General features: G+C 36.8%; 1 protein-coding gene across 1 annotated transcript in view; it reads right to left on the minus strand.

The window, feature by feature from the left end:
• Positions 1-13,416, minus strand: part of FRY (FRY microtubule binding protein) — a 305,106-nt gene that overhangs the window by 194,185 nt on the left and 97,505 nt on the right. The window contains exons 4-8 of the mRNA XM_034778453.1: positions 8,028-8,167; positions 4,424-4,514; positions 3,939-4,018; positions 3,745-3,825; positions 169-337 (exon numbers count right to left, since the gene is read on the minus strand). Of these exons, the coding sequence (XP_034634344.1) occupies positions 169-337; positions 3,745-3,825; positions 3,939-4,018; positions 4,424-4,514; positions 8,028-8,167 (561 nt within the window). The remainder of the gene's footprint in view (positions 1-168; positions 338-3,744; positions 3,826-3,938; positions 4,019-4,423; positions 4,515-8,027; positions 8,168-13,416) is intronic.

The following is a 13,416-nucleotide window of genomic DNA, read 5'->3' on the forward strand; positions in this document are numbered from 1 at the left end:
TATCCTGACTCCTGAATTATAGGGTCGGCTTATGAATGGGTTATAAAAATTTTCCATTTTTACTTAGCCATCTTGGGAAGGTCGGCTTATAAACGAACCGGCTTATGATCAAGTATATATTAAACTGTTTAAGACAGCCCAAGTGTAGTCTACATCAAAGAATGTTACCTGCATAAACTGAAGAGAGGCTTCAAAGTCCTCCACGGGATACATCTTAATGCGAAAGAATTTCATCCCCATTATTAGACTGATAATGCTTTGAACCACATAGGGGCTTTGCTCTTTATGCCGCAGCTCTTTTAATTCTGCCATGAATTTCTTCTTCACAGCAGGAAATCTATGAAATCACACTGGTTAGTTACAAAACAATAGACTGGTAGTAAGATTTGACATGTATTGTTAGGTACCTAGAAGAGAAACAATAAAAGATATATATTATTATATCTCTTTTATTCTATTATTAATAGTTATTTGAGTTTTAATATATCTTACTAGGTGTTTTTTTTATTTAGGGTATATGTGTGTGTGTGCACACTGTCCTCTGGGATGCTTCTCTCTCTCATTCCCATTTTCCCAATAGTTCCCTCTTCAAAACCTCTTCATTAAGTTGCCACATCTTTATGGCCAAAGATGGCTGAACATAACTCCCTTAGTGCCTGTAAACATTAAAGAGAGATCGACAGGAGGGATGGATTGAGAGCAATGCAAAACGCTCCCCTTCCTCCCAAAGGCTGAGTGTACTGTTTCCATAGCGCTCCCAGTTCCCACAAGCTTGGAGAATGAGAGAAAATCTTATTGCCTGATCTTAGACCTATCCCATTACTGCATCTAATGAACTTTCCTAATTTTAATTCACTATGCTTCTTTTTATACATAAGCTAACTCTACTATAAAATAATTCTTCATACTTTTTTGAAAATCCAGGATAAAAGACAGTTTTATTGCATGTGTCAAGTTTTCAAAGGAAAATGTTCAAATGATAACCATAAAAATATTCAGATAGGTTGTGCTAGCCTTCAGGTTTTCTTGATAGTTGTTACAACACCATTGTATCTTAGGTACCAGAGATAATTTCTATTCCAAGTGTAAGAAAATACTGTGGTTTCTCAGATACCACAGGGTAGTAAGTAACTGATGGTAAATGCTGACTTTTTTAATGGCAACCACTATACTAATATATTTTAGAAGGTGGTGGTATTATTTGACATACATTGGGAAACTGCAACTTTACAGTGTACTGTGTCCAAGGACATTTCAATTACTCATTGTCATCCAAAGGCATGGAACAGAAATCTACTATGATAAAGGTTACAATTTTTAATTCTATGTTGGTAGCTCATCCACTCTAACTTTCTATTGAGATTCAACTTAGAATGATTTCACATAGTAAACAAGAGATATATGATATAATAATTCCCTCAAATCTGTTGTTCAGACATAATACCTTTTCATCTATTTCAATTTGCTACTGCAGAATAAACATTTTAAAAAATTGAATATAGATAATAATGTAGGTAGAATCTTTTAAACAATTATTTAAAACACATTAACACCACCAATGTTAATGCAGTTAAAATGGCACAAATCAGGCTGAAAATACACTCCTTAATATAGGCCCTGACCTGCAAACATTGGATCATGTGAATACTCATATGAGTAGTTTAGTCATGAGAGTAGTTGTATGAGCAGTCTCAAAGAAGTCAGTGGGACTACTAATATGTGTAAAACAAACGTATGTGCAGGTATTTTCAGGATCAGGCCTATAGTGATTAGATTAATAAAATGTTATGGAAACTCAGGTCAGAAACCTATATAAATGAGAAAATGATTCTGCAACTTTTTCTTGTAGATGAACTTTTATGAATGTGGAGATCCCAACTGGTTTCCATAGGACTCCATGCAAGTGCAGCCGTATGCCCAGGCACAAGAAGCTGCAAGATCAAGGCTTTATTGTGTTTCCACAAAAACACCTCTTATTTACACATGATCACTTTGTTCAGTTCAATGACTTATCCACCAATGATACCAAATTATTTCATATGTACTCTCATGTCATCTGTTTTCCCTGTAATTCAGTAATCATTCAGGAATCCTGGCTCAATAACTAACTAACTAACTAACGGAATTTTAATTTCCTGATTAATGTCTTACTGGTGAATATTTCTATGAATATTATATTGAATTATTAAACAAATGTACTTTATACTGCCCATGCCCCTTTTCTGTTTGCTTTCTTTAAACATTTATGCAATCAAGTTTTACTAGTATGGATGCTTAGCAAATTTTAAGCTTCTGGGCTTGTATATTTGTACAAAGTGAGCTTCAAAATGTACTTTCTGTGAGAGTTCACACTAGGAAACCAGTGATAGGAAACAATACCATGAGACTTATGCGATCTAGCATAAGCAAGCAATTCAGTTTTAATTTTGGATTTTGTTACTTCACGTAGCAAGCCATTGAGTATATGAAACTTCTAAAAAATGTAATTGAATAATTTTGAAAAATCTCAAAAAATCTTGATCTATTCGCAATTATCCCATGAATAAAATAGGAGGTAAAAATTTAATTAAAAAAAAGCAGGATAGATGCTTCTTTTTGATTGTTGTGCTACTAACTGCTTATGGCTCTGTTTACTATTAAACAGAATTCAGAACTGGAACCATAAATTAAAAACTGTGGAGGTGAAAACTCAGGGATGGAAAACAGGTGAAAGGGACAGAGGTGGGCAAGAAACTAAACACAGAAATTAGATAGGGGAAAGAATGAGGAGGCACAGGGGAAAGAAACTGACTTCCTCAAGGAGACTGGTACACAACAGTCCGGTGTATCTTTTTAAAACAAAACTATATAACCTTTTATACATCGCTATTACTGTGTTCAGCAATGATATGAGCTTACTTTCTTTAACCTCCCACACAACGTATCTGTGAGTTATTATTTCTTTCTGTTATTCTTGTCATGACTTAAAACCCAGTCTTGCAAACACTAACAAGTGTGTGGCCTGCTTCCACAAACAGCCCCCCCGACTCTAATATAATTAATAACAGCGTATATTAACAAAGAACAATATAAAAAATGGACAGAAACAAAAGATAAATAAAAGAACTAGCAATATAAGAAAAGAATATGTTAAAAAAGGGAATGGAAAAGGAGAAAAAAAAACGCTTGCAACTTTAAGGTTGTTAAACTAACCAATATTTTGCTTCATTCATGTTCATTTCAACCTAAAAATAACTTTGACCATTTTTTGACAAAATAGCAGCAGGTCCCAAAATTATCTTTGTGACATCAATATAATCTCCAAAAAATGCACCACTTAAATTTAGTTCTAAACTTCAATAATTGTAAAAATTTAAAAAAATGTTTCCATGACGGGGTATGGGTCATTTTTAGCTTTGCCAAGTTAGGGAGAGAATAGCACATAGTAGAAAAACTCATTCAAATTAGGTCCCTCCATCCCTTTAGGCTTTCCACAGATAGCGTCTGTGATGAAAACTAAAGCTGTTGTAGTCTGGTTGAATTTAGCTTGAATTGGTTGACTGGATGCAGAAGCCCAGTCTGCACCTTCTGTGATTCCATAGGCTCCGATGCGATGGAACATTTTGGAGAACAGACTGCTCAAGTGAAATGATTTACAGTTTCTTTAAACTATAAAATAAAGAATATCAAAATATCCATGTTTCCAGAATAATAAAATTAAAATCTCTCTGATTTCCAATAGGCAATGTATTTAAGTATACTTACTTAGCTTGTGCTAGCACACCTATTACTTCTGCATACAGATCTGCAACAATGTGCATATTTCCAGTGTTAGGACCAAGGTACCTAGCAAGAAATAAATTAGATGGTTGAGAAAGCACACTGCTTTAATTAGTACAATTTTATTAAACAATTCAGCAAGCAATTCTTTTCGTGTTTTGTGTGGGAAAGAGCCTTACCCTTCTTTATATTTAAAGTGCTTGAAAGCCAAGTTAATAACATCATGTACCAAACTGTCTATGACAGGATGAAGTGGAATCTGAAAGTACAAATAAAACATAACTGGCATGTGAATATTAAAGTTTACGCTTCATACTTCAATGCCAATATTATTTTTGTATATCGTCCCTGAATAAATATTATACTAGCTGAAAACTGGGCTAAAAATATAAAGACGGCTTATTACGAAGAGAAATATGTCATCTCTGAAAAATATGGCAAAATGAAGTCCATATTAATACTAAATTCAATAAGATGTTTCCCATATGTGGAAAGAGAGGACAGAATAAACAAACAGTTGGTTTAGAAACCATTTTTATGCTAGACTATTTATGTTATAAATATAAATTAATAATAATTTGAAAATTAGCCTGAGAGATGAAATACTGTACAACTTCACAATCACTTACTTCTTAAAGAATCATTTATTTTAAGGATCCCATACCTGTTTCAAAACTTCTATTAATACTAAAGAAAAAATAAAATCAATGGCTAAATCTCTTCTTTCCATTAGATAGTCTCGCTGCTGTTCATCACTGCAAAATCAAAAAAAGAAATAAAACAGTAATGAGACACGTGTCTTATTTTATATAATAGGTCTGCATAAATTATAAATAATCATACAAATCATACATAATATACAAATAATCATAAATTGGGTTTTAGTTCCAGGTTTTCAAACTGTAATCCTAAATTAAAAAATGAAAGGCAGTGCAATGACAGTCTCTTAAAATCTAGGATAAATAGCACAAGTACAGATCTGTCACATTCATCTATTTTCAGAAGTTGACATGCCCTCCCTTCACTTCCTCTCTCTCTGTTTCCAGCTCCACCCATGGATCCATGACAGGACCTTCCCTCTTATCCCATGACAGCTTGCTTTGCTTAAGAGTGTTTGTCAAAGGCTTTCTGAAAATCTAAATACACTATATCCACTGGATCACCCTTGTCCACATGCTTGTTGACACCCTCAAAGAATTCTAGTAGATTGGTGAGGCATGATTTCCCTTTACAAAAACCATGTTGACTCTTCCCCAACACATTGTGTTCATCTATGTGTCTGATAATTCAGTTCTTTACTATAGTTTCAACCAATTTGCCTGGTACTGAAGTTAGGCTTACTGGCCTGTAATTGCCGGGATCACCTCTGGAGCCTTTTAAAAAAAATTTACATCACATTAGCTATCCTCCAGTCATCAGGTACAGAAGCTGATTTAAATGATAGGTTACATACCACAGTTAGTAGTTCTGCAATTTCACATTTGAGTTCCTTCAGAACTCTTGGGTGAATACCATCTGGTCCTGGTGACTTATTACTGTTTAATTTATCAATTTGTTCCAAAACCTGCTCTAATGACACTTCCTCAGATTTGTCACCACCTCCTGAGGGACAGTTCCTCAGATTTGTCAACTAAAAAGCATAGCTCAGGTTTGGGAATCTCCCTCACATCCTCAGCTGTGAACACTGATGCAAAGAATTCATTTAGTTTCTGCACAATGGCATTATCTTCCTTGATTGCTCCTTTAGCATCTCGATTGTCCAATGGATCCGCTAGTTGTATAGCAGGCTTCCTGTTTCTGATGTACTTACAAAAAAAAAAAAATTGGTGTTATGTTTTGAGTCTTTGGCTAGCTGTTCTTCAAACTATTTTTTGGCCTTCCTAATTATATTTTTACACTTCACTTGCCAGAGTTTATGCTCCTTTCTGTTATCCTTAATAGGATTTAACTTCCACTTTTTAAAGGATAATTAAAAGGATTTAAAGTATATTGTAAAGTATAATTAAAATTAAAACATAATTAAAAACAACACATTTGTTTTTGAGTGGTTTGATGTGGTATGATGTGGGGTGAAGAGGTATTTCAAACATATGGAAAAATTAATGGTGTCTCTTTCAACTTTCATTTATGTGACAGCTATTATATACCAGTTCATTCACCCATGTGCAGTTAATTGTTAGCACAGTAGGGTAAAAAGTAGATTTAATATAACATGAAACTGAATTTTTGGACAACTAAGAAGTGAGCAAAAAGTCCAAGTTAGCACGCTTATTTGAGGTTGACTGTTCCAACATCTGATTGGATAATAAATAAGACATCTGTCTTTTCTATGCCTTTCACTGGTTGAGAATCCACAAGCAGCCAGCATCCTCTTTCTATATCTTCCTTAGCTTTCCACTTTCATTATTTATTAATGCTAACTGCATGCTGGATGCTATATAAAACATGTACAAGAAATGGTCCTGCTCTGAGTAGCTTCCAATCTAAATAAGTGTGAACGTTTGCTCAGTTTTAAAGTATATTGAAAAGCTGTCATGAGAAAAATTGAACTTTTAAGTGTATGGCTATCAATCCCCAAAGGTCCAGCCCTGTATCCTTTCTCAGTCAAAACTCCCACTGATTTAAGTAGGATATTTTTCTGAGACACCAGTAAAGATCAGCACAGTTCTCATGTACATGAATAATCCCACTGACGTCTACTAGGCTACCTGTGCTTAAAATTAACCATGTGTTTAGTGCTTTCATTGATCAGGATGAATATAAGGGATGTGTGATCTGACCTGCTAGTCTACAATAATCTGAGAAAATCCAGTGTATTTTTCATAACAATCTATGAAATGAAATGCTAATCTTATATCCTCATTGAAGAACTGAAGTTCTAGCAGGCCCCACAGCTCCAATTGACTTCAAAACTGTTGGCCACTTTTCAAGCAGTTGTAGTTTTCAAAGAATAAAAGTGTACTAAAAACTCTCTTTAAAAAAATTCTCTGCTAAAAGCAGACCTCAGATACCGCCAATTATCTAGTTCCCTAAAACACAAGAATCAATTACATCATACGAGGTTTAGGTAGCATTATTGGGTTTTGTTTTGTTTTGAAACTTCATTAAGGCAAAGTTACAATAGAACATTAACATACAACATCATATATTACTTATTTGGGATCAGGTTAATATTTGCTAGAGCAGTGGTTCTCATCTAGGGGTATGCATACCCCTGGAGGTACACAGGGATCTTCCAGGGGGTACATCAATTCATCTAGGTATTTGCCTAGTTTTACAACAGGCTACATAAAAAGCACTAGCGAAGTCAGTACGAACTAAAATTTCATACAATTAATTGTTTTCCCACTCTATATACCATACACTGAAATGTAAGTACAATTTTTATATTCCAATTGATATATTTTATAAGCAATTTTTCAGTAATAGCGTGCTGTGACACTTTTGAATTTTTATAATCTGATTTTGTAAGCAAGTAGTTTTTAAGTGAGGTGAAACTTGGGGTATTCAAGACAAATCAGACTCCTGAGAGGGGTACAGTAGTCTGGAAAAGTTGAGGACCACTATGCTAGAGCTCTTCAAGTGAGCTATTTGCAGTGTTTTGGTATATGGATATATGTATATGAGAAAGCAAGTATGCAATCTATAGTGTTTTTTACTGTTTCTTAGACCATCTGTTCTATTCTTGTGAAAAAGCAGCTTACTAAATCTATAACAATCCTGCTCTCTGATGCGCCTGGAGATTATTGTCAGTACAGTACCTTCTCACAAGAGTAAAGCAGACGGACACAATAGATGAAAAGCACTATTTAAATGGCATTCACAAAATTCAAAACGGTGGTGAGGACCAATACTCTGGTTGATATGGGATCGTCCAGGAGCATAATTTTAATTGTAAGAATATTGCACTCCTTCTTTAGGTGGTCTGGGGGTAGACTCCTATAAACTTGATGTGAAGAATAAAATGATAGTATGTTATAATACAGATAGGTAGTATTTAAAGCCCAAGAATCTTGAGAGTGCCCTTTAAATATTTAGACATTTGTTTTGCTTATTCAGCTAAAAAGTGATTATTCAAATTGATATACAAAAAATGGATTGCCTACAATTCAGAAATGTCACCCAATACCAGAATTTTCCTGAAATTCCTGTTTTCCAAAATTTCAATGCCTGAAAAGCCACTTAAATAAAAAGTATAACAGAAGCTGAACACTTAAATGTAATACATTACATCTTTGAATCCAAATTATGTTTATTCAAGAGTGTACCTTTTGGATTTAGTGCTTGTTCTTGGTCTGTATTCATGAGATTCATCTTCTATGCCATTTTGCCTTTTATACCAATCAAAAAGAGTGCGCAGAATAGAGGGTAGGCAATACTCTGAAAGGGAGCTCATTGAGCTTATTACCTATGGGGGAAAACATCATAATTCAGAGAGTATTCAAGCTTTATCTTCACCTTCAAAGAGTGCTGTAAATTCATATTTAAAGGTTAAACTCGCTCTTGTTTTTATCTCCATTTGAATTTTTTATTGTTACCACCAGCAATGCACCTTAATGTTCTTTATCCACACAAACATACAAACAGAACTGTAAAATGGTTTGCACTTCTATAGTGCCTTTCATCTAATATCAAAGTGCATTAAAAATATTAATTATATCTTGCAACAACTTGGAAAGAATCTTTAAGAGGGGAGGGGCTGTTTCCTGTATACCTGGCTGCCGTGCAGTGGAGTTGAAAATGATCACTAGGGCAATCACAGCGGAACACTGTGGGACACCTAGTGGAGGCCAATTCAGTTGACTTACACAACGCTTCATCTACACTGCCTCTCTGTCGACCCACCAACTTTGAATTAAGTGATACGCCTCTTGTGGAGGTGGAGTAATTAAGTTGACGTAACAGGCAAGTTTGGTCGGTGGAAGGGACCTAATAGTGCAGACACATACATTATTAGGTCGACATAAGGCATTTGGCGTTGCTCTAAGTTTGTAGTATAAACTAGGCCTAAATTTTTATACCATGCTCCCCGCCATGGCGTCTGAGCATCTTCCAAGGTAAGGAAATATGTCCATTTTACAGATGGATGAATTGCTGAACCTAGACGTGATTTGTCAGAGGACTTGCAAAGTGATGAGCACTCTGGCCCTGGACCAAAAAAGCAGTGAAGCATGTGCTTACCTTAAAATGTGTGAGTAGTGTCATTAACTCCATTAGGATACCCACACGCTTAAGTTAAGCGTCTAGTTAAATGCTTTGCTAGATCAAGTCCTGACAGTTCAAAGCCTTGCAAGATCAAGCCCATTGAGTGTCAGTGACTTAGCCAGGAATAGACCAAAGGAGGTCAAATTCCCTATTCTAACACCTAACCTAACAACATATGTTCCTAAACTGTAGTAAATGCATTTATAGCAGCCTTTATGGAATGACAACTCATTCAGAAATGCAATTTAACCTAAATTCTGATTTATTTCATTATAAGACAGCAGATTTTTGATTAGATGCAGAACTAACTTACTTCTCAGTCATCTTATGAGGCTTAAAGTTTGTGAAATGTTTTCAGGATGAAAAGTGCTAAGTATTATTACTATTTTCAATTGTATTCAGACATCATGAACTAGAACAGGGATCAGCAACCTTTGGCACGCGGCTCGCCAGGGTAAGCACCTTGGCGGGCCAGCCCGGTTTGTTTACCTGCTGCGTCTGCAGGTTCAGCCTATCGCAGCTCCCACTGGCCGCGGTTCGCCACTTCAGGCCAATGGGAGCTGCGGGAAACGGCGGCCAGCACATCCCTCGGCCCATGCCGCTTCCCACAGCCCCCATTGGCCTGGAGCGGCGAACCACAGCCAGTGGGAGCCACGATCGGCCGAACCTGCGGACATGGCAGGTAAACAAACCGGCCCTACCCGCCAGGGTGCTTACCCTGGCGAGCTGCATGCCAAAGATTGCCGATCCCTGGACTAGAATTTATGGGCTAGAATTGAATCATGTTAAACCAAAAAATTACACCTATTTCCTGTGTAAACATAGTGTCAAGTATCAGGGGGTAGCTGTGTTAGTCTGTATCTACAAAAACAATAAGGAGTCCGGTGGCACCTTAAAGACTAACAGATAAATTTGGGCATACGCTTTCGTGAGTAAAAACCTCACTTCTACAAATGTATTATTCTTTCTAGAAAAGCATACATATTTCAGTCCAGCTGTTTCAACACATTTTATTATTTTATACATGAAACCAATAACTGGAAGTTGGTATGAAGACATTGTAATTTGGTGTAGCATCAGGGGCATTCAATGAAAAAATATTACAGTAGTTCACATTAAATTATACTAAAGCTCTGAAGCATAAGCATTCAGATAAGCATGTAAAGGATATAAATAATATTGTCAGCTCAAAATGCTAATCACTATCAATTCAGGATGCTATCAAATTACAGCTTAGACAATTTTATCTTACTTTCTAAAGCTTGAAAAAGTTATTTCTGCAGAGTGTCACACCAATTTTTATTAGTCATAAATAATAATTAAAACAACACAGGTTGGGCCAGAGTATAAAACTTATGCAGAGATCCCATTTGCAGAGCACCCATTATACATTTTGATTCAATTTTTTTAAGGGGCAGGTGTAGGAACATGGAAATGTTGTTCTCAATTTAAAAATATGAACTTGCACGAACATATTCAACTTTGCATTGAATTAAATAAAAAGTCATTGAGTCCCTACCCCAACCCTTTCAATGGCTATCAATTGTCATATCAAAAATACTGTAACAAGATGTGATGCTTCATAACAATAAAGTACCTAGATTGGGAAATGTATATAGCAGAGAAGAAGCAAGCATAATTAAATTATGTTTTCTATGCATTCCAGAGAGAAACCTGTTTTTCACCCCAGTTGTTTATAACACGTTCTTTTCTAGTATAGCTGCCATTAATGTTTATTATTAATTAATATAGCACTATAAATGTACATGACACTTTAAAGAACCTGTAAAAAGACAAGGTCCCTTCCTCAAAGAGTTTACACATCATCCATCCGAATACAATACACAGAAATAGGCCAAATATGAAAAAGGGCAGACACATCATTAATGAGCATGTCACCATAAGAAAGCTTTGTGGAAGAGGCGGCTTTTTATGAGGGATCTGGAAGATAAGGAAATTCTGGGTGCATGGGAAGTGAGACAGTTACAAATACAAGATCATGAGATAGATTAGTGGTACTGTTGATATCTTGCTTATTTTTTTATTTTTTATTTTTTTGTATTTTTAGTGAAATGCTAGTTTAAAAAAACAAGCCCATATTTTCACTATATACTTTTACATAGACTTCTGCACTGCTTAGGTTGGCACCAGGGCCGGCTCCAAGCACTAGCTTTTCAAGCAAGTGGGGCGGCCACTCCAGAGAAGGGCGGCACGTCCAGCTATTCGGCGGTAATTCGGAGGACGCTCCGGCTTGGAGCGAAGGACCTCCCGCCAAATTGCCGCTGCAGATTGCAATCGCGGCTTTTTTTTTTTTTTTTTTTGGCTGCCTTGGGCGGCCAAAACCCTGGAGCCAGCCCTGGCTGGCACCAGGTCATAATGCCACATAAATGAGCACCCAAAGCCACACTGCCAACTGAATCAAGTAGTATTAGTTGCAGAGCTCTTTATTTATGATTTCCTGCAGAACCAAGCTAAACCCTAAAAGGCAAAATACTCTTCCAAATGAAGTTTTTTTTTCCCATTTACTACTAACTCTGATTCAACGGATTTATATAATTCACTTCAAGTTTGCACAAAAGGTTTGCCACCAGGAGTTACTTAAAGTTCATGACAAGCAATGGAAAAGCCTCAAAAAGTTCCATTCCAATACAAATTCGAAAATTTTGGTATCTAGCCAAAGCTTATCTGAGTTATCTAGACCTATTGGTTCTGCAGCATTGGGCTGGAAATCTCATGAGAACTCTCGCAGATTTCAGCGTAAGAACATAAGAACGACCATACTGGGTCAAACCAATGGTCCAACTCATCCAGTATCTTGTCTTCTGACAGTGGCTAGTGCCAGATGCTTCTGAAGGAATGAACAGAACAGGGCAGTTTTGAATGATCCATACCCCTGTCATCCAGTCCCAGCTTCTGGCAGTTGGAAGTTTAGGAACACCCAGAGCATGAAGTTGCATCCCTGGCCATCTTGGCTGGTAGCTATTGATGGACCTATCTTCTGTGAACTTATTTACTTTTTTTAACCCAGTTATACTTTTGGCCTTCATAACATCTCTTGGGTTCCACATATTGACTATGGATTGTGGAAAGAAGTACTTCCTTTTGTTACGCCTGCTGCTTATTAATTTCATAGGATGATCCCAAGTTCTTGTGTTATGTGAAGGGGGTGAAGCACTTCCGCTCCTGGTCCCAGCCAAAATATGGAAGCCCAGAGGAATGCAAACACGGAAAAAGTCAACCACATTACAAAAAACTCCTAAAATGGTTGAGTCAATTTTGTTTCAAGTTTTGGTGAAGGTTCAGGAGCAAGGCTGAGCTTATTTGAAGCAGTTGGCTCAACTCTGCTCTAGTCTAGACTACAGCAAATTTCTTGAGGAATTTATCTTTAGTTCTTAAAAGTGATTGAGAGCTCTCTCCCATTACATATGTATGTTTAATATTACCCAGTGTACTCCTACATAGGGTGTCTGTCTGGAAATTATCCATCCTACATTGGAAAGCTCAAGTTCCATGGTATATGGTTGTTTAATAATTATTACTGTCTAGTATTAGATTATATGAGCAGCACATATTGTTAAATGTCTTCTGGGATGAGTGACATAGCTGCCAAATAAAAAGTAGTAACAGCTTGCCTACTCAAAAGTTGGGTACTCTTATGTATGTTTTACATCACATTCACCATTGCCAAATTAGTGTCTGAGGCTATCAGGATAAGAGCTACCAGATTGTGGTGTGCATGCAGCATGGAGAAGTCGTGGAAGATGAGGGAAACTAATGCAGCCTTTTACAGAAGCCACACCTTTTTAAATTTGTGCTTGTCAATCACACAAAGACCTCAAGGAGCTTCCATTGATGGGCATTTTCGGAGCCACTTTACTGCATGATGTATAAAAAAAACCATGAATGATTCAGTACATTTTTTTCATTTACTTTTTAATAAACAAGGGTTTAGATCTCAGATATTGTATGCACTGCAAGAAAAGGAGAGATTACTCACCTTGTGCACTAACTGTAGTTCTTTGAGACGTGTGTCCCTATGAGTGCTTCACTTCAAGTGCCTGTGTGCCCCATGTACTTTCAATCAGAGATTTTCGTTAGCAGTATCCGTTTGGACTGCGCATGCATCCTTCATGTCCTCATGCCCTGCACCAAGGCTCCATAGGGCTGTGTGAGTGAACTGTTCTCAGTCCCAAGTCCCACAGAGGAAACTCTGAAGCAGAGGGGAAGGAAGGCAGGTAATGGAGCACAGATCTCGAAGAACTACAGTTACTGCACAGGGTGAATAACTTCTTCTAGTACTGTCCCTATGGGAGCTTCACATCAGATGCCTCCCAAGCAGTATCCCTGCAAGGAGGAGGGATCTTCATAATCAGGTCCAGAATTGAAGACAGTAGTGCATAGCCAGCTGACGTATTGGATATAGAGACATGGACCAAGGCATAGTGCTTGGAG

Source organism: Trachemys scripta, chromosome 1 (genome assembly GCF_013100865.1).
Source record: "Trachemys scripta elegans isolate TJP31775 chromosome 1, CAS_Tse_1.0, whole genome shotgun sequence".
Taxonomy (NCBI): Eukaryota; Metazoa; Chordata; order Testudines; family Emydidae; genus Trachemys; species Trachemys scripta.